The 19,165-nt window shown below is 53.4% G+C and overlaps 1 protein-coding gene across 6 annotated transcripts in view; it reads right to left on the reverse strand.

Annotated features, from left to right (window-relative positions):
* Positions 1-1,215: 1,215 nt before the first annotated feature.
* The window catches only part of CEP164 (centrosomal protein 164), a 30,827-nt gene continuing 12,877 nt past the window's right edge, over positions 1,216-19,165 (reverse strand). For 4 of the 6 annotated variants that reach the window (XM_050322862.1, XM_050322863.1, XM_050322864.1 and 1 more), the window contains 23 exons: positions 16,015-16,100; positions 15,805-15,831; positions 14,317-14,463; positions 12,445-12,657; positions 11,179-11,310; positions 10,776-10,992; positions 10,116-10,193; positions 9,727-9,858; positions 9,354-9,476; positions 9,122-9,265; positions 8,845-8,928; positions 8,391-8,459; positions 7,868-8,046; positions 7,391-7,517; positions 6,921-6,988; positions 6,552-6,759; positions 6,121-6,228; positions 5,381-5,495; positions 4,515-4,859; positions 4,029-4,095; positions 3,798-3,914; positions 2,987-3,095; positions 1,216-1,757 (listed from right to left, as the gene is read on the reverse strand). In XM_050322862.1, the coding sequence (XP_050178819.1) occupies positions 2,990-3,095; positions 3,798-3,914; positions 4,029-4,095; positions 4,515-4,859; positions 5,381-5,495; positions 6,121-6,228; positions 6,552-6,759; positions 6,921-6,988; positions 7,391-7,517; positions 7,868-8,046; positions 8,391-8,459; positions 8,845-8,928; positions 9,122-9,265; positions 9,354-9,476; positions 9,727-9,858; positions 10,116-10,193; positions 10,776-10,992; positions 11,179-11,310; positions 12,445-12,657; positions 14,317-14,463; positions 15,805-15,831; positions 16,015-16,100 (2,892 nt within the window). In that variant the 3' untranslated portion in view covers positions 1,216-1,757; positions 2,987-2,989. The remainder of the gene's footprint in view (positions 1,758-2,986; positions 3,096-3,797; positions 3,915-4,028; positions 4,096-4,514; positions 4,860-5,380; positions 5,496-6,120; positions 6,229-6,551; positions 6,760-6,920; positions 6,989-7,390; positions 7,518-7,867; positions 8,047-8,390; positions 8,460-8,844; positions 8,929-9,121; positions 9,266-9,353; positions 9,477-9,726; positions 9,859-10,115; positions 10,194-10,775; positions 10,993-11,178; positions 11,311-12,444; positions 12,658-14,316; positions 14,464-15,804; positions 15,832-16,014; positions 16,101-19,165) is intronic. The other 2 variants (XM_050322865.1, XM_050322868.1) reach the window with 1 other exon arrangement.

Genomic DNA, 19,165 nt, shown 5'->3' on the forward strand with positions numbered 1-19,165 from the left:
CTCCTTGGGCAGGCAGAGGCCAAGCCCCTTAATGAGCTTATGGCTCGAGCTCCTCCTGGTGAAGTAACTGAGTGCTGCCCTTTTAACTTCTAATCGCCGAGCTTCTCCAGCAGACACACTGCTGGCATTCCAGGAAAAGCAAATCCCCTGCTCCAGGTACACAGGCAGGGCAGTGAGCACAGCCACACACGCACAGCCCAGCCCCAGGCTGGGCTCAGATCATGGCAAAACCCCCACAGCAGGAGGCTCTCACAGGCCAGACAGGACCTGGGATGTGTCAGAGCTGCCCTGTGCTCTTTGCACAGCAGCTGCTCAGGAGTGGGGTAGGGGACCTGTGCCCAAAAGTGCCTACCCAGACAGCTTGTGCTGCCATCAGAGAGCTCCTCTTGCCCAGCTCTCCAGCAGGCAAAGACACACCAGTGCAGACCACACACAGCAGGAATTGGGGCAAGTCAAGGCTTGGTGGTGTTTTCTTTTTAAGGGCAAAACTATCAGCCTCCACTTCTGCATGACCAGCTGATCCACACACTGTGCCTCTCCAGTCCTCCAGCTCCCACAGGTGGCTGGCCAGGAAGCCACAAGGGGACAGGAACAAGCCACGGGAAGAGAGAAGAACGTCACCAATCCTCCCTAATTCCAAGGGAGAGCATTACTCAGCAATCCCACCACAGGATCCCAGAGGCACCCAGTGCACTGCTGGGGGAATTCCTGGCTGCTCCCAAATACGTGGGAAATCAGCAGCCACAGCCAATCTCCAGTTACACAGTTTTAACAGATCCCAAGTTGCCAGAGAGAAGCTCCAGCACAACACCTTGTCTTGGGCTTGTAGTTTTGGTTTTTAGCTTGTTCTCTCCCTGCATTTGCTACCCTGACCAGATACTTAAAAGAATAATGGTAAAGCCACAATGAGCTGAAGCGGTCTTGGAAACTGCCAGAAATGACCTTGACAAGACAAAACATGAGACAGCCCAGAGACAAGCAAGGGAAAGATGTGAGAGGCAAGTACAGCTGGATATCCAGAGCTACAACAGAACAGAGCTACAACCATCACCATCACACAAAACAGGCTCATGTTGATTTAATTTTGTACAAAACCAGATACAGCTGCTATCCCAGGTTTTAACAGGAAAAAGGAACATGTTTCAAACTGAGTTATTGTTAAAAAAACCTGGCATTTCTCTGCAGCACTAATCCATGCTTCTCCCAGCACACAGAGTGGACTCAGTGATACAGCTTTGGCCACAGTGAGCCAGAACCATGGAGTGTCTACTAAAAAACCTGACTGGAAAGATTGCCATATTTCCCCCAGTATCCAGGAAACTAAAAGCAAAATCCCTACAGACAGGAGTTGGTGCAATACGACAGCAGATGGGAAACCCGTGTTTTGATCCCTCCCTTCCTAGAGAGGACTAAGGCTGGCTGAGTAATTACAAAAATTCTAAGAACATCAGAAAAAAAAAAAAGAAAATTAAAATAAAATATACAGACATTCTTAAGAGTTTCAAAATGATGTTCATCAAAAATATATTTCTATTTGCATGTAAACATCCCCCTGCCACGCTCACGGCGTGTGCCAGCACACACCACCCAGGAGCAGAGCAGGAGGGCGCTGTGCATCATCACCCACCCGAGGAGCACACACAGCACGGAGGGTGAGGGGCATCTCAGGAGAAATGGCTTTGAAGATCATTTTTCACAGAAGGGATCCCTTGAAGTGCAGGCGTCCTCATCAGGCGAAATGGCAAGTGGCTCGGCATCTTTTCAGGGCATAAAATATTTAGAGTCAGCTTGGAGAAAATACTGACAAAGACAAGCAAATACCACATTCCTGCTCAGCAGTACGAAATCCTGACACCCCCACACTGGGCAGAGCAGCACCATCTGCCCCTCCCAGCTCGTGCAGCCCAGTGGGCTGGGATACACTCTGGACACGGCCTTTCCCACGGAACACGACTGCAGCCACCCAGTGAGCAAAGCCACGAGCCCCCATCTCGCAGCTGAGGACCAGGAGCTGCTCACCCCAACCCCTCAGCCAGCTTTCCAGTCTTCAGAGCCCGTCCCACAACCCTCGTCTCCCAGGATCCCTGTGGAGCTGCTGCAGGAGCAGCCAGGCTGGATGCCGAGGGCTCCCCAGCCCCGTGCAGGGAAGCAGACCCCAGCTGCTGAGCTGAGCTCTGGATCTCTCTTCCCCAGGGCATGGAAGGATGCAGGTGGGGCTCTGTCTCGACATTCACAGGAGACTGAGCTCCTCAGCAGTGCCTGCACCAGCAGACACTCCTCACACTCTCCTGCCATCCCTGCTCCCGCTGCCATTGGCACATCCATGACATGGGAACAGAGCTCCCACAGCTGCTTGGCTGAGCAGCTCTGGCCAGTCTGGCACAGAGAGAAGCAGGGAGCGCTTGTCCAGCGCTGCCATGGAGAGCCACTCCTGGCTCAGTTCCTATTGCTTCCACCCCAAACAAGCAGAACATTCCCCAGGAGCCAGAATCTGTCACTCCCTGATTTTGTCCCCAGACTGCACCATTCCACTGCTCCTTCTCCCTGCTCACACGTGCCACAGGCCAGCTGACACGGCCCACCTGCCATGGAGCATTTGCTGGGCATCGGTGCAGGCTCATTTCCTGACATGTTTCCTCCAGCACAGTCTCAGCTGGATTCAAATCCTCCCCCTTGACCAGTTACTCAAAGTCCTCCATGATTCACAGCTCTGCCTCACCACTGCTAGAATACTAATGAGGAAAATGTTGATTTATCAAAGCCCTGATATGTCACCGCTGGATTAAATAGTCTATAAAGTATATTTGGACACATTACAGGATTAGAAGAATCCACCTGGGAAGTTTGCTTCCTCCTTCCTCCACTCTCTTGCAGAGAGACTTATTTTCAAGGACACACAGACACAGCAGTGGTGGCTGGGTGGGCATCACTGAGACCCAGCACACCACAGGGAGACCCTCACCACCTCTCCAGAGAAAAATCCCACCTTTTAGTAGTGGTACACCTTAATTTGCCTGTTTTCATCCATTCCCAGCTGGAGGAGGTTGGGGCTGGTGCTGCTGGTCGGGGGCTCCTGTGTACGCAGGGAGAGAGGTCTGGCAGTTGGGTGAAGGAAAATCCTGGCTTAGAGCAGGAATTAGCACACCTGAGCACAGCCAGACAGGGCAGGTACTGAGGTACAGAGCCAGCCTTGTGCTCACATGCTGTATTTAGCCTGCTGCATCCCAGTCAAATGGAATTAAAGGGGGATTAGGGAATTCAGAGGTGCACCGGGCTCAGGACAGCACAGAGGCCCCAGGGATTTGCTGCTTATCAGTGAACACTGGAAGAGACACCGACGTACCACACAGCCTGGAAACATCCCTGCTAACAGCACAGAGAGGTTTTGCTCTCTGGATCCAACCCCATCCTGCAAGATGCCTTGAAATGGAGCTGGAGAAGAGCTCCAGGGAGAGCCCAGCCCTTGTGGCCACCCCATGTGCCACTGTTTGGGTCATGTTTTCTAAATTCTCACATTAGCAGCTCTAACTTTACAGCAGAGCAGCGTCACTGAAGAGCATCACAACCAGGGAAAGGAAGGGAGGAGAATTCCTCAGCCAAGTCCAGCTCAAGGAGCAGCAAACAGGTGGCTCATGCTCTAACTGCTAAACACCACATTCCTCTGCAGAACCAAACACTAAAGCAAAAATTGCTGTTCAGTGCTTCGGTGCTCCCAGTTCACTCACCTCCTGCCACCTCCTCCTGCCCGCTGCAGGGAGCAGGAACACACTTAAAGGCCAGACCCAGGTAAAGGATACGCTTTTGAGTCCTTCCTGAAGCTTTTCAGCCATTTCTTGTTGCTCTCAATCATTCCTTCAATGCTCATCTTCCCTGGCTCACGGAACCTGGAACGCTGGAACTGCCGGATCTGTTCACTGTGGCACGTGAGAGAGAGAGAGGGTAGGTGGGAAGGAGAGGTCTGGGCAGAACTGAGGAGAAAGTGATGGGCTGTTACAGAAGGAGCCACCATTACCAAAAAAGATCCTTACTCTGCAGGTACGTATCCCAGCTTGTTGTCCAGAGGCTTGGGATTCCCACTGAGCGATGAGATCCCCTCTGGAAAACAAGACATCAAATACAGACACACCAAAATCAACAGTCTTTATACCTAGGTGCATTTGCTTCCTTGTACTGTGGACACACTGTCCCTACAACCTGCCAAGGACACGGTGGAGTTAAGGAAGCAGAGATGGTGATCCCTGTGTGCCACTCACAGGAGGCTCCCAGTGAAGCTGCTCCTTTAGGAACAGCTGCTCTCTTGGGTGAATATTAAAGAGCAGGATGACAGGAGCAGCCATATGCTGCACTTCTGGAATGAGCTTCTCATTCCTTATCCCATTAGCACCCTTCCTATCAGCAGCTCCAGTGCATCCGCCCTTCCAGCATTGGAAGGGTGAGACAGTCAGAACTTGCAGGGCTGAGAAATCAAAAGCTGAAGGTAAGGGAGCAGAATGGATTAAGGACAGGAGACTCACCTGGGAAATACCTGTGCCATTTCTCTGCCAGGATGCTGTCCACTGACCGCCCTGAGATGGAGAGACTAGAGCTCAGCCCACTGCTCCAGGCCCACCTGTCGGTGGAAGACACCCTGGAAATATCTCCCATGGAGCTGCCTGCCCGCAGGCCTGACAAGGAGGAATATGTGGACAGAGGGATGCCATCACGGGCTGTCGAGGCGAAGAGAGGACTGTGGTGATGGCTCAGGGAGTCCAGGACACCCAGGACCCCGTTCAGCTCGCTGGTGATACACTGCAGAGAGTCCCTCAAGTGCTGGATCTTGTCCAGCTGGGGGACAGGCCACAAATCCGTCCTCACATCAACTGGAGAAAGAGAGGAGAAAGAAGGGGTCGCAGGCAAGCGCTGACAGGAGCGGCCTTTGTGCAAACAACCCAACCCTCCTGCCCCTCCTCCCTGCACAGCTCCAGTTCCAGGCAACTGAAGGCCAACAAAAAGCACAAGCCAGCAGAGAGGGAATTGTAGCAGCCTCTCCTGCCTGGGAGGTGAGGAAGGGGAAACCCAGACTCCTGCAGAACAGCAATACAGCTCTGCAGAGCAATACAGCAGCAGAGGGAAGAGCTAAAACCAGGTTTTCTAATGCACAGAGATTTCAAGGGCAAGTTCATGTACAGTCTCCATCCCTCTTATCTGCCACTACAGGCAGGAAACAAGTTTTTCCAATCAAGTTTCACACACAGAGCAGTCCCAACCATGGGGATCAGACCTGCCTTAGACATCCACTGAGTACAGGTGAGAACATCAGCAGAGAGGTGCGAGGCAAAGCCAGAACAGGTCTAGGGCCTCACAGGTTGGGCACAGCACACCGAGCCAGGCAGGCACTTACACTTGGGCTGACACAGTTCTCCAATGGATGTGCTGTCTGTGTCCTCAGAGTCGCTCAGATCAAAAGTCACCATCTTCTTGCATGCAGCACTCTTCAGTGTATCCTCATCCGAGAGCTGGCCAGGAGGAAAACAAAGCAACAAAACCTGCTGTATCATCCCTGAAAAGTAAAAGCTGCTGGAAATCTGCCTGCAGCTTGTCTACTCAGTCAGGCACAGGTCAAGAGAAGGCAAACTCGTCTTCAGTCCCTGACAGCAAAATCTGAATACCAAGAGACTGCTTAGGCTCTGGAAGTGTGAGAGGCCAAATCCAACAGCCATGTGAATTGGCCCTTCTAGACAGGAGTCAACGTGTTTTGTGCTTTAAATAACCCTCAGAACTCTTGCAGGGCTGGGTTCCCTCTTTCCACCATCCAAAGGCTGTGCTCTTGGCCCTGCTGCTGCCCTGCCCAAGGCCACGTGGTCCCAGGCAGAGCCAAAGACATTCCAAGGCTTGCCCTGGTCAGGAGAGCAGACTTCATCCCAGACCTTGTTCTCTCTAGGCTCTTTTCCAGGCTGCTTTCTGCAGCCACACACTCAGTCTTCTGTGCTCTCACAGAAAGTGTTTCAAAATCCAGCTCTGCTGGCAAACTCCAGTCTCTGGCCACCAGCCCCTCAGGCCCCCCACCTGGGGGAGGAGGCCAAGAGCTCTGGGCAGGGGCAATGCAGCTGGGAAGGCCCTGGGAGTGATGCTGGTGGTTACCTCCTCCAGCAGTGAAGACTCCAGCTGGCCGAGCTTCTCCTCCTTCTTCTGCAGCAGCACCTGTCCTTTCTGCATGGCCGACTTCATCTTGTCCAAGTGCTTTGCCTCCTGCAGGAGATCAACAGCCAAGCGAGAAGGGAAATTAAACCAGAACGACAGGAAATGATCTATGTCAGCAGTTAGGGTGACTTTCATTATCTCAATCTGCTCAGCACAGGAAATGATGCTGCTGGAGTGAAATTGCCCCCAAGTCCTCGAGAGCTCGGGAAGCGGTGTGGACAGCGAGCAGAGTACATGGCTCAAAGCAAGGTCAGCCCAAGGAAAAGGAGGTTTCACCTCCAAACCCCACTTCCAACAGGGTCACTACACCTGCCGAGCCAGGAACTGATCCCAGGGCTGTGGGATTGTTTGTGAGTGAGCTCAGGGCTCACCTCCTCCAGGTTCTGGCGCATGCCCTCCAGGAGCTGGGAGCTGTGGGGATCCTGCACTGCCTCCTGTGCCCTCTGCAGGTCCTGGCGCCACTGCACCCTCGCAGCCTTCAGCGCCGAGTGCCTCTTCCTCATGGAGCGGGTCTGGCGCAGCAGGAACTCCTTGGCATTCTGGAGGGAGATCCCTTCTGCAGAGAGGTAGCTCCGGACACTGCAGCAGAGAGGCAGGCGTGAGCCCTGGCTGCCTGTGCCCTCCTGCACACCCCCCTCCCGAAACCAAGACTGTGAGGGCACTGTGTGCAACTCTGAGCTAAAGCGTTTGCTTGGAAAACCAGAGCACAAGGAAAAGCCTTCTGGCACTTGGATACTCACGGATCAAACTGGAAGTGGCTTTCCTCGTGGCTCTGAGAGGCTGGGGAAGCAGGTTCTCTGGATGAGGGCTGAGGAGGTAAAGCATTTCAAAAATTAAGAAATGTGTACGGGAAATAGAACCCCAGGGCTCCTGTAAGAATTCAGTTAGGAGTGAAAGCTTGGAATGACATCAGCATGGTACTGCCTAGATCCAGAAACAGCACCTGGGATGTTCTTCATGGGATTTTTGAAGGTGAGACAGAAATTTCTATTCCAATTCAAGCCCTGCTTTTGACTCCAGTATCCCACACTCCTCTCCACCCACTAATAACAGACAGAAATCAGCAAATACTACTGAGCATAGTGGCAAAGAGAAATGCATCCCCTCAAATGATTTCACACAGAAGGAACAAAAGCTGGGATTTTCAAGGGAGTTACAGCCTCAGATCTCACAAAGCAAACACCTTCAGAGTGCTTCAAGCTTTACTCACAGCTTGAGTACTTTCTCTCAGGTCTTCAATACGGAGCTCAGTTTGCTTTCTTGGAGACTCCACACCTTCTTCTGCCTCCAGTTCTTTCAGAGTCTCCTGCCTGCTCCTGACTGCTTCCTCCAGCTCACTGCCACAGGAAAAGGCAACAGTGGAGGCATTTAATTAGCCTGCAGTCCACCCTGACTGCAATGGTGTCCAGATTCCAGGAGGGAAAGGGCCACAGGTGTCTAAGACAGCACAGTGCTGGTTCTGTGCCAAGCATAACCCCTGGCTGGGCAGGCAAACTGCTTCCCACCCTTCCCCAGCAGCTCAGCCACCTCAGGAAAGCCTCTTCTTTGCATTTCAGTGCTCCTCTCACAGCATCTCACTAACCACACAAGGCAGGTGAGGAGGAGACAAACCAACCTGACAGGCAGAGGTAGAGGAGCAAATTCACCCCCTGAGCTATGGACAGTGTGGGAAACTGCTCCTACACACCCAATGCGCTTCTGCAGCCTCTGGCTCCGGGTCTGCAGCAGGTCCACCTGGGCCTCCAGCTCAGCCTTCTGGTCCTGCAGCTCTTCCAGAGACCTCCTCAGCTGCCGGACGGACTCGAGGAGGCTGCCATGCTCCCTCCTGCTCTCCTCCAGGCGCAGCTCAGAGGCCAAAGCAGCTTCCTAGGAGAAAACAAAGCAAAAGGTCCCTCACGGTCATTTCCCCAGCACCAAAGCAAGAGGCACACACAGCACACAAGGGCTCACAGGGGTCCAGAGCTGCACACAAACCCCCCCCCAGTCCTGGAAAAAGAGAACTGTCTCTTCTCTTTGGGAAATGGCTCGGAGTTAATCCACCTCCCAGTAGGATGGCACTCCAGACTGGGGCAGGGAGGGATTTTCAGCCTCACAGTTCAGAAGCAATGGTTTCTTTTTTTTTTTTTTTTTTTTTAAAAGCCGCAGTTCCAGCGTGGTGCCCTCAGCCCCACCAGCAGCACAGCCCCTGTCCAGAGCTCAGCCATACATACATCCCTTTCGAGCCGTGTCCTCCTGTCCTCATCCAGCAGCTGCTGCCTTTTCCTTCGCAGGTCCTCCTCCTGTGCACAGGTGAGAAAGCAGGGGAGTGTCAGAGCCAGGAGACGGCACCACCTCAAGGACAGACCTCAGGCCCAAGTTTCAAAATACCCAAGGACTGTTGTCAGATTTGCTTTATGATCCCTCTGCCCCTCTCACAGTCACTCACTATCCCCCAAAAGCACTGAGCACACCCACAGCTCAGGCTCTCACTGCAAACACCAGCCCTGAGGCTGCACCACCAGGAATGCTTAGCCCTGCTCTGCCCCGTGATGGAAGCTGTACCTGCAACTGGGATGGCAGCAGAAGCCCTGGCTGAGCATTTCTGACCAGTCTCCCACCAGGAAGCAGCCAAAGGATTGGCACAGCTAAGGGAACCCCTGCTGTGAGCCCACCAGGCCGACTCACCTGCCTCAGGAGCTGCTCTGATCTGGTTTGGAGGCTCTTTGCACGGATCTCAAGCTCGTTCTCCGCATCCTGGATTTTTCTTTCCTGCATGGAGACGCTGAGTTAAAGAGAGAATGGCACAAATTCCTCCCTCACCTGGCAGAGCTCTGTCACAGACTGGGAAGCGTGACCTGTTACTCGAGTCAGTCCCCCTGGGCTGTGGAGGGTGGAAGGGGCAGGAGGTGACCTGGGCACCCCCAAGCAGCCAGGTCACACGGACCAGAGGGGTGCTCCTCACCTTCTCCCTGTGCCTGTGCTTCAGGTCAGCGAGCCTCCTCTCCAGCTCCTCCTGGAGAGCCTTCACCTCGGCGTTGTGGGACTGCCAGAGCTGCAGGGTCTCGCTCTGCACCCTCTCCAGCAGCTCCGACCTCCGCTTCCGCTCCTGAGTGGGGCGAGGAAAACCCCCCAGTGAAGCACAGGGCTCTCCAGCAAGGGAACAGACACAGGGGACACTCTTTGGAGAGCGGTACCTCCTCCTCAAACTGCTCCTTAATCCGTGCTAAGGCCTCCCGGTGCTCCTGTCTCATCCTCTCCAGCCTCCTCTCGTGGTCTCTCTCCACCTCCTGCCGTTTCTCGCTCATGAGCTCGCTGAGCTGGGGGGGATGAAAGAGAAAGATGTTCCCTTTGAGTGACACCATTGCACGACAGGGCCCCCAAGAATCAAGCTCCCACACGAGCCCAAGGATTGAATTCCAGAGTATGATCAGGTTGTGGTCTGGGGGGCACAAAGCCTTCACCCCAGTGAGGTGAGATGTCCTCTCCCCCACTGTCACCCCTGGGCAGGGGCCATGGGCTCTCAGACCTCAGCACACACCTCTGCAGAGAAGGGGAGCAGTCACTCACCTCACGCTCATATTCCTTCACCTGGAAGGCCTTTTGCTGCACTTTCTGATCCGCTCTCTGCAAGTCTTCACGCAGCTGAGCCTCCTGGCTCCTCTGTGCCTCTGCTAGCTGGGTTTGCAGGCTGGAAATGACCTGCCATGAAAGCCACCCACAGAGACTCATCACCCTTCCACAGATCCATTCAGTGCCCTCCTACAGAGAGGCAGCAGCATGGCACAGCCCCGCGTGTGCAGTCTCACCACCCCCTGCTTGGAGCACGGCCAGACGCTGAGCCAGACCAGAACCACGTTGGGGAAGTGGAGAAAAATTAATGCCACCCTCCCTGGCCACCTCTGGTGACAGTGTGAGGGAAAACCCAACAATTTACATACTAAGGACACCGTCTTTACCTCGTGATGCTTCTCTTCAGCTGTAGACTTCAGCTGCTGGAGTTCACTTGCAAACTGTTCCTCCAGCTCCTCTACTGCCTATGGAAACAGGAGCAAAACAGTCTGGGGACGTGCCAGTACAAGATGCATTTGCAATTAAATTCTATCCATAAGCATCAAAAAGAACAATGGTAACCCCCTTCCAAACTGGATCACGTACAAGGTGCCTTTACCCTCTCTGTGCTTTCCCCCTCCCAGGGGGTTTGCATGGATCTCAATCATGCCATGCTCAATAAACTAGAAACTGCCCCATTCAAGGACTCCCCAGGTCCCCAGAGGACTAAAGCTGAACCCAAAATGGTGTTTGGAGCTGATAAAGTGGTTTCATTTAGTTCTGATCTGATAACAGAGCTTGGTTTAGCTTAGCAAGACACACAGCTATCCTGCTCTTGTCTTCAAATTCAACGTGGCTATTTAAATCATTGTTAGTTAATCACCATTGTAATAACAATTGGGGGAGTTCTCCCCTCTTCAGTGTGCCTCTAACAGCCTTCCCTTTGTGCTTTAAGTGAGTCCTAAACGTACAGGTGTGATTTAAATCTCAACGTTTCAGCACTGCAATGCCAGCCAGGTCAGCAGGAACAGCTCGGGGCTGACCCTGGTTTGTAACAAAGATCTCACCTTCTTCTTCTCTCTGTCTAACCTCTCCCTGACCTCGCTCAGGAACTGTTCCTTCTCTCGTTCCAGCTCCCTGATCTCTTTCTGCTGGGCTTCCTCCATTTCCAGCTTCATTTCCTCCAAGGCAAGCTGCTGCTTCCTCTCCAGGCTCTCCTTCTCCATCAGCTGCTGGGATTCCCACTCTTTCCTTAGTTTCTGCAGCGTGGCCTCCTGCTCTGCCCTGGCAGGTTTGTAACAAGGACACACAGGTCAGGATTCAGCATTGTACAGTCAGGGTCAGACCTGCTGCCACGGCAGGGAAACAGCTCAGAACCTCCACTCTGAGCAGCTGCTGGTGGCATGCAAGATCCCTCCCTCCCAAACCAGCACAGTTTGTGTCCCCGGGGATGGCAGCACAACTTCTCACCTCATCCTCTCCTCCTCTGCCTCGGTCTCTGAGGCAATTCTGGCTCTCAGCTTTGCAAGTCTCTCAGCTTCTTCCTCTCTGACACGCAACTCTTCCTCCTCAGAAACCTTTGCCAAATCTTCCTCTGGAGTCCTGGGAGATGAGCAGCCAGAAAGAAAAAGAAAAAAGGGTCAGGAGGTTTTAATATCTTACAATCACCTCCCCAAGGGCTATAGCTCAGCTGCTGCTCCCACTTGGCTGTACCTGCCCAGATGATGCTTTCTCAGAGCTCCAGACCTTTCACTTCCCTGACACCTGCAGGACCTGCTGCTGGCACAGGAGGTGCAGCCCCAGCAGCAAACCTGAGCAGTGTGGTTTTAAAACACGCTGTATCATCATAGGCTGCACTTGGTTCGGGGTTTTTTTTGCAGGTAAATGAAATCAACTCTCATCAAATGCATGCAGGCTCCCAGGCAAGGTACCTGGATGCTCCATATTTCCATATGACACCTTTTACTACACATTTTTCCCTTCAGGTGCAATTTCTGCATCTTTCTTCACACCCAGACTGCATCCCCAGGACATCTCATGTCAAGATGCTGTTTCTGGCTGCTCAGTGCACTAAGAACATAAGTATCGAGTCCACCAAAATAATATACAAGCCTCGAGAGAAAAACTCCCCCAGGGAAAGGACACAGCTCCCAGTGCTGCTCTCAGATCCTGGGTTTCACACAGCCATCCCTTCTGCCCTGTTCCTGGAAGCCTTGTTTGGAAGTGCCTCTGTAAAACACGCAGCATCAGAGCTCCAGATAGATCCTCTGGGGTAACCTCATCTGCTCTAATGCTCCCATTTCCAGTCCTGTTACTACCATTTAGCCCAGGATTTTTGAACATCTGCCAGGTGGCAAAGCTCCAGGCACCGAACTGGAAACTTCTCCCAGGTTAAACATAAGAGACAAGTTCAGCGTTCCAAAGGCTGCACGTGTACGGAATCAGAGCTCATCTCACAGGAGGTGGGAAGGTGCTCCCCTGTCACTCTTCCTGAGGCTGCCTGTGCTCTGACAGCAGGGCACTGCCCATCCCAAGGTGTGCAGGTCCTCGTGCACAGGATTGTCTGAGGCCCACCCTCCTCCTCCTCCCCAGAGCCTTATCTTGCTCCTTTCCCACACCTCTGGGAAGCAGCACCACTTCCAAGGTGGTGCCTGCCACAGCACGGGTCTGTGGCCAGCAGCAATGAAATCGCAGCTTGGAAAGGCTCAGGGGACATGGAGTAAAAAAAGTAAGTACCTGAGGGATTTTTCTTTTTGCTGATCAAGCTTCTCTGCTTCCTTCTCCTGCCTTGTCTCCTCCTGAGACTGCTGAGTTTTCTCCTCCCTTGCTTGGAATAAATGACTTTCCTTTTGCTTGAGCTCTGTCTCCACATTCTTGGCTATTTCCTCCAGGGATTCTTCCCTAGACTGGTTCAAGGACTGCTGGTGCTTGATTTCCTTCACAGGTTGCCTACCAAAGAGAGAAAGGTCCTTTGGCAAAAGGGCAACAGAAAATGGAGTAACCCAAAAGGAACAGCAACCTCCCCCCCAAAGAGTATCAACCCCAAACCAAAAATCTCAGAACCCCCTACTCCAGAAGCCTCACTCAGGCCCACCACTGGTGGATGTCTCACCGACTCCCAGAGAAGCTCTGATGATGAATGACACCCAGCCCCAGCAGCACTCCTGAATAACTCTGATTTTGGCCCACCAGAGCTCACCTTGTGAGGGCAATACTAGATCATGAAGGATCTAGTAGCTACAAAGCCCTGGCCAGGCTGGCAGGCACAGGAGCAGATGCCATAAGCACCTGCTTCCAGCCCAGGGATTGGTGCTTCTGATGGACAAGGTATTTTTCCGCAATTGCAACCTGAAGTGTGCTGGGAGTTTGCCAACTCCAGGCAACAGAAAGCCCCCAGCACTCCAAAAATTCAAACCCAGTCTGGTTCTAATTAAGTTTCTTTTTCAGACAGGAGCAAAATTATAAGGTCTGAGAGAGGCTGAAGGGGAAGGAGGGGAAAATTGAAATTAGCCTATAAAGAAAAATTTTCATTCTTTGCTAGTGCAAGCTGGAGCAGGAAGGTCTCACTGTGCTGTGAGACTGCCAGCATAAGGCAGAGTGACTTCTGTTCTGCCAGGAATCAGGGAAATAACAGCCCCAGTTATAGAGCCTCGAGTCAGAAGAGAAAAGGTCACTTCTGCAGCCATTAGCAAAAAGAACAAGACAGGAAGGTAGTGGGGTTCTGCAAAAATCCTGTTTCACTGGTGCTCCCCATAATGCCACCTGCAGCAGGTGTCCTTTTTCAGGCTGCTCTGCAGAGCAATTCAGCCACTTCCACCTTTTTATCATGTTCTCCCTTTTGCCCCCATTGCTGCTGGACAGGAGGTGCAGCTGGCACACCTGGGTTTGCACAGCACCACAGTCCCAACAAACAGGGGAGACACGGCTCAGGTCTGCACAGCACACGTCCTTCTCCCCCACCCTGCCCCAAGAGACACTGCCTTGTTTTTCCAGTTGCATCTGCTGATGTGTCATTTGACACAGAATGCAAAGTCAGCACAATCACACTGACTGAGCTCCTCTATCACAGAGGAGCTGCAGCTACGGATCCACAGATACCATCGGAAGGGCAGCAACAGAAGGGGGGCTCGGGCCGGAGCTCCGACCTCATCACTTCATTATTTCAATGCAAACACTGTTCCCAGTGGCTGTAGAATTGGGGTGACTGGTTGGGTTTTTGCTGTCCTCCCCCATCTCAGCACCACTCAGCAAGTTCTGTGGGAAAGCCTTTCTCAGGGAGGGTGAGCGCTCGCAGCCTCGCCAGCCACGCCGGCACAGAGGAGGCTTTCCCAAGGACAGGGCAAAGGGCTCCTTCCCATCCCACAGAGTCCTGAGCCACAGACCCCCGGGGCTGAGCTGCTGCTCTCGCCCTCCCCAGCACAGACTGCTCACTTGGCACCCTCACAGCAGAGCAGCTGCTGGGATGTGCACACGGAGCTGCCGGAGCTCCGCCGTGCCCACCACACCGCAGCTCCCGGCTTCACACGCGAGCCCCAGCCACCACAGAGGGGGGCAAAAGGACACAAGCTGTCACAATCACGACACCAGCGACTGAAATGAAGCCCTTACGCGTCCTGTGGGGCAGACAGCTCCTCTGGATCCATCGGGCTATCCAGCAATCCCTCCTCCTGCTCCGGGGCCGCCGCCTTCTCCCCATCAGGGCTTTCTAAACCAAAACCTTTCTCTGGTGTCTCACAAGCGCTGAGATCCCTCTCACTTTTGCAGCACAAAAAGAGGGGACAGAAGGTGACATTAGCTGAGCTCAGGTGGACAAAGGATGGGATGATGGGACAGGCAGGTGACAAGAGGTGGGCACCAAGCCATGGCTGCCAACAGGACCTGCTCGTCCAACAACAGGGCTGCCAAAGCCACAGGGAAGCTCCACGCCATTCCCACCACCTCATACCAGACTAACAGGCAGCTGAGGATGTAACAGGTGCCAGTCTCAAAATGCTGGATCCCTTCCCTGGGTTATCCCCCCCTTTCCAGGTTCTTGGAGAATGTCCCCAAGGTACATCAACCCTATCAGCAACACTCACGCTGCTGTCCAAATTACAGATGGAAGTGTTGGCAGGCATGTTTGTATCTACAGTCCTACTTCATCTTGCAAGCACAGAAAGGAGAGACAAGGCAAGCACAAGCAGCTTTACAGGCAGAGAGGAGAGGATGCTCAGCTGGCAAGCAGGTAGCAAGTGATAAAGAGAATTCCTGCAGGCAGAACACGTTTTTGGGGACCCTCACACAAACAGCTCCTCCAAGAACAAGGCTGCAAATCCCACGTCACTCAGCCAGTCATTAGGATGGGCTGCAGCTTCCTCTGCTCACGAGTTTCCCTGGCACAGGCAACACCTCCTTGGTTCCCAGTGCCCTGGAGAACATGTAACTCTGCGTGGAGGCCAAGAGCTTTGACACAACTCATCTGTAAATGCCACACTGCAGCTCTCCAAGGAGGAGGGGCTCGAGGGAGCAGGGAGCTCACTGCTCAGCACAGTTTTAAACAAATCACCACAAACAGGCTGAAAACAGCTCTGCTAGACAGCCTAGACCTCATGTTAACTGAGGGTCTGGAAGCCAGCATTCCTCTTGGGGCAGCAGCTGGTGAGCTGTCCATGTACCAGGATATAAAACAGCTTAATGCTTACACCTGGTCCACATCACCTCTGTGGTGGTCTAGAGGGAAGAGAACTGTTCACATCACAGCTGGACTCTCCTGGCACCACAAAAAGGCACCAGGCTGGCCCTGAGAGCCCTCAGGTACAGGCTCTGCCCAGTGGGGAGCTGGCAGCCCAGCAGGACCAGTGCTGAGACTAGGGGCTGACTCAGAACCACAACAGTCATCAGGCAACAGCAACAGCCACATCTTCCCTGGTTCAACACCACAGGGTCCAGCACAGAGTTAACAGGTTCAGACCCTCTTGGCAAGAGCGTGACTTTTAGAGCTTTCTAGAGCAGTCTGGGAGCTGTAAGGGAGACAGAAGAGCTGTAAGGGAGACAGAAGGCAGAGCCACAGCTGGGGCAGCCACCAGGAAATGATGGACAGGCAGTTTCACTGCTTACCCAGCCAGAAGTGGTGGTGAGACAGTGCTGAGGGGGTGGCAGAAGGGAGAGGTTTAGTGGGAAAGACCCTGTGAGAGCTGCAGCATCTCAGGGTGTTGCACAGGGAATTCCTGTCCAGGTTACAGTGAGCAGAGCAGGGAGGACAAGGCAGGAAGGGCACCAGGAGCCAGAGCTGCCCATTCCTCCTGAGTTGCTCTGTTTGTACCATACCTCTCAGCAGCTTTTGTTCTTTTGCTTTGCTCTTCCTCTATACTGGCTTTGCTTTGGTCTTTCTCCTCTCCTCCCAGCTCCTGGGCCTGCAGGTAAAAGCAAACAGGGTGGAGTTTGTGGCTCCTTCACCATCAAAGACCTTGCAGGGGGTTCTGCTGAAGGTCCATGGAATCAGCACTGAGCCCAGCGACCACACAGCATCCACAGGCTGTTCCAGAATGTTGGATGTGCCAGCCTCCTCTCCTGAGGGCAACCAAGGGGCTCCAAACATCACAGGAGTGCCTTGCAGGAATGCTTCCAGAAGCACGAGAGGCCTGGGAGCTCAGCTGTCTCAGTACAGAAGATGAACTCCCTGCCAGCACTAAGCACTCTGGGACACAGGTTTGGCTTTTACCTGAAGGTCATTTTACATTCCCAAATAACACTGAACTTCCTGAAAAACGGAGGATAAAAAATCTCCTAAAAGAGAAATGTCACACACAAAGTAACGTGGTGGGGCCATAAAACAAATTGATGTATTGGCTGGGACCAGAATCACATCAGGGCTCAGTCCTGCCTCCCATCCTGGTTCTAGGGCAGGCTGTGTTGGGCAGCACACACACACACACACAGAGTCACCAATCCAGGGATTTCTGGCTCCAGGATACATCAGGGTGGGTGCTGCCCCCTGAGCAGCACACTGAGCATTCAGCTGGCTTATTTATGACACAGTAGATACTTGAAATGTGAATAGCAAACATTTGAATGTGCAATAGTATCACCTGCTCCTTTCCCCACCTGCCAGCTCCCAGATCCCTCTGTCCCCACAGTGGGCACTGCACAGGGGAGGGGAAGGGCTTCCCTCCTCACCTGCCAGCCCCACAGCAGCAAGGGCTCACCTTCCCTGCTGAGAGTTTGAGTCCCCAAAAACACACCCCATTCATAAATTCCTGGTGACCACGGACCCAGCAGGCGAGCCCAGCCCCTTCTGTGTGTGGAGCAGGGCCAAAACAACACAGAATTAACACAGCAGTAATTTATGCAAATGTTCAGCGGAGCAAACAGCAGAAGGATTCCCTGCAAGTGCTGTCACCTTCCATCACATCAGCCTGGGCAGAACTCTCCAGCAGCCCCCACCCCCAGGCCCCCTCCTGCCCCGCCGTAACTAATGACTCCAATTCCCGGGAACCGAGGAGCTCAGCAAATGTTTCCTCGCTCAAAATGGGCTCTGTCACTGCTGCCTGGGAACGGGAGGGAGCCAGACAAATGGAGAAGGATAACAGTCACAGGGCACCTCTGCTGAGCCCAGGCATGGGGCTACTGCTGCCCCCCTGCCCAACAGGGTAGTCCCTCCCCAGGAATCATGAGCTGCAGGAACCTCTGGACACATTTGGAAGGTGAAGACAGCACCTGCCTGCAGGGAACGAGGGCAGATTTTAAGCCTTGTCTGTGGAATTGTCAGATCCTTGCCCCTCCTGTTGCCCCAGGATCCACAGCAGTGCCAGTACCTCAGTTTTCTGCCCAGCTGCATCCCCAGAGGACACCTCACACGCTCAAGACACAAAATCAGTTGTGTGAACAACAGGAATGACAGATCCTGGGCCATCTCCTCCCTCTGCACAGCACAGATCCCAAGGGACTCAGCAGGAGCATCTCACATCAGCCCGGATCATGCCTGCATCCCACTCCTCACCACCGTCCCCCCGGCACAGCAGGGTGCTGGCTCCAAGCACTTCAGACACAGGTTTGCCTTTTTCCTGGAGTTTGGGCACTGAACAGGCTCCCCAGGGTTCGGGCACAGCCCCAGGGCTGCCAGGGAGTGTTTGGACAACGCTCTCAGGCACAGGGTGGGATTGCTGGGGTGTCTGTGCAGGGCCAGGGGTTGGACTTGGTGTGATCCTCGTGGTTCCCTTGCAATTCCATATTCTGTGATTCTGCATCTTGCACTTTCTGGTAGGTGAAGGGTGGAAGGAGCAGCCTCCCCTCTGCCAGCAGAGCAGCCAGGTCTAGCAGGACACATCCCACAGAGCCTCTGCAGCCACCACAGCCCCTGCCACAAACACACCAACCAAAACCCTCCGATTCCGTGCTCGTGGAGCTTCCAGAGGTGCCATTTTTTAACAACAGAACATTTTTGCCAGTACATCCAAAGCAAGGCAAGCTCCTCACACGGAAGCAGGCACATTCCTACAACCAGAGTCACTCCAGCCCAGCCTCTGTGCACAGACACAAAAGAGCAGCTGCAGTTCTGCAGGGAGCACCATTTCACACCCAGCCCTCCCCAAGCAGGGCTGTAATGAACTCCAGCAAGCATTTGCATGCACAGTGCCTGCACTGCAGGGAGGGAGGGGGGGGAAAACACAGCAGGCATATGTTTTGTTTTCCCTTCACATCTGATTATGCTCATTATTAGGCACAAGAGGACAGGTGTATCCTCCAGACACAACCTTACAAGCCGGGTTGTTCCTCTCTGCTGGACAGGTGGGGAGTTTGCCACTCAGGGTCTCCTCCAGAGCAGCTGATCACTCACAATCAGCACAAGGCTGAGTAACCCCAGCTGGATCCTGCCCTGCACGGCGCTGCCACACCGGGACGGAGCAGGAGAGCTCCGGAGGAACGCGGGGCTCAGGAAACCAACTGGGCCACGTGCTGGGAAGACAAGGGTAAACCCCAGATGCACAGCACAAGGGTAAACCCCAGATGCACAGCAACCTTCAGTCAGAACTGCCCAGACACTGCTACATCCCAGGCTAACACAGCACAGGAGCACAGACATACAGCGTGCCACAGGCTCAGGGGAAGGAGCCCATTTTCCCTCTACAAGAAAGCAGGCAAGACAAACCAAATGCTTAAAAATAAGCTCCCCTCTACCAAAATCTGTCAGAGGGAGTTAACCTCCTTTTCTTCCCACTGATTCTATCGTGTTTCCGCTACACAAATCCTTCCTATCTGCTTAAGTGAAAGAAAAGGACAAATATAGCCACAAAAGAAGAAAGTAAAATAGACTCTACTTCCATCTTTTCCCCAGGAAAGCCATTTATTGGCACTCGTATTGGGGCAGGGAAAGCACACAGGAGAGCCTGCACGTGTGCACCCCTGAAGCCATCCCCTGCTCAAGGTTTATGTTCCTTATGCAGCTCTGTGCACTTCATCTCTGCAGCAAAAGCAGTGC

This window comes from Myiozetetes cayanensis, unplaced genomic scaffold (genome assembly GCF_022539395.1).
Source record: "Myiozetetes cayanensis isolate MyiCay16 unplaced genomic scaffold, myiCay2020 scf29, whole genome shotgun sequence".
NCBI lineage: Eukaryota > Metazoa > Chordata > Aves > Passeriformes > Tyrannidae > Myiozetetes > Myiozetetes cayanensis.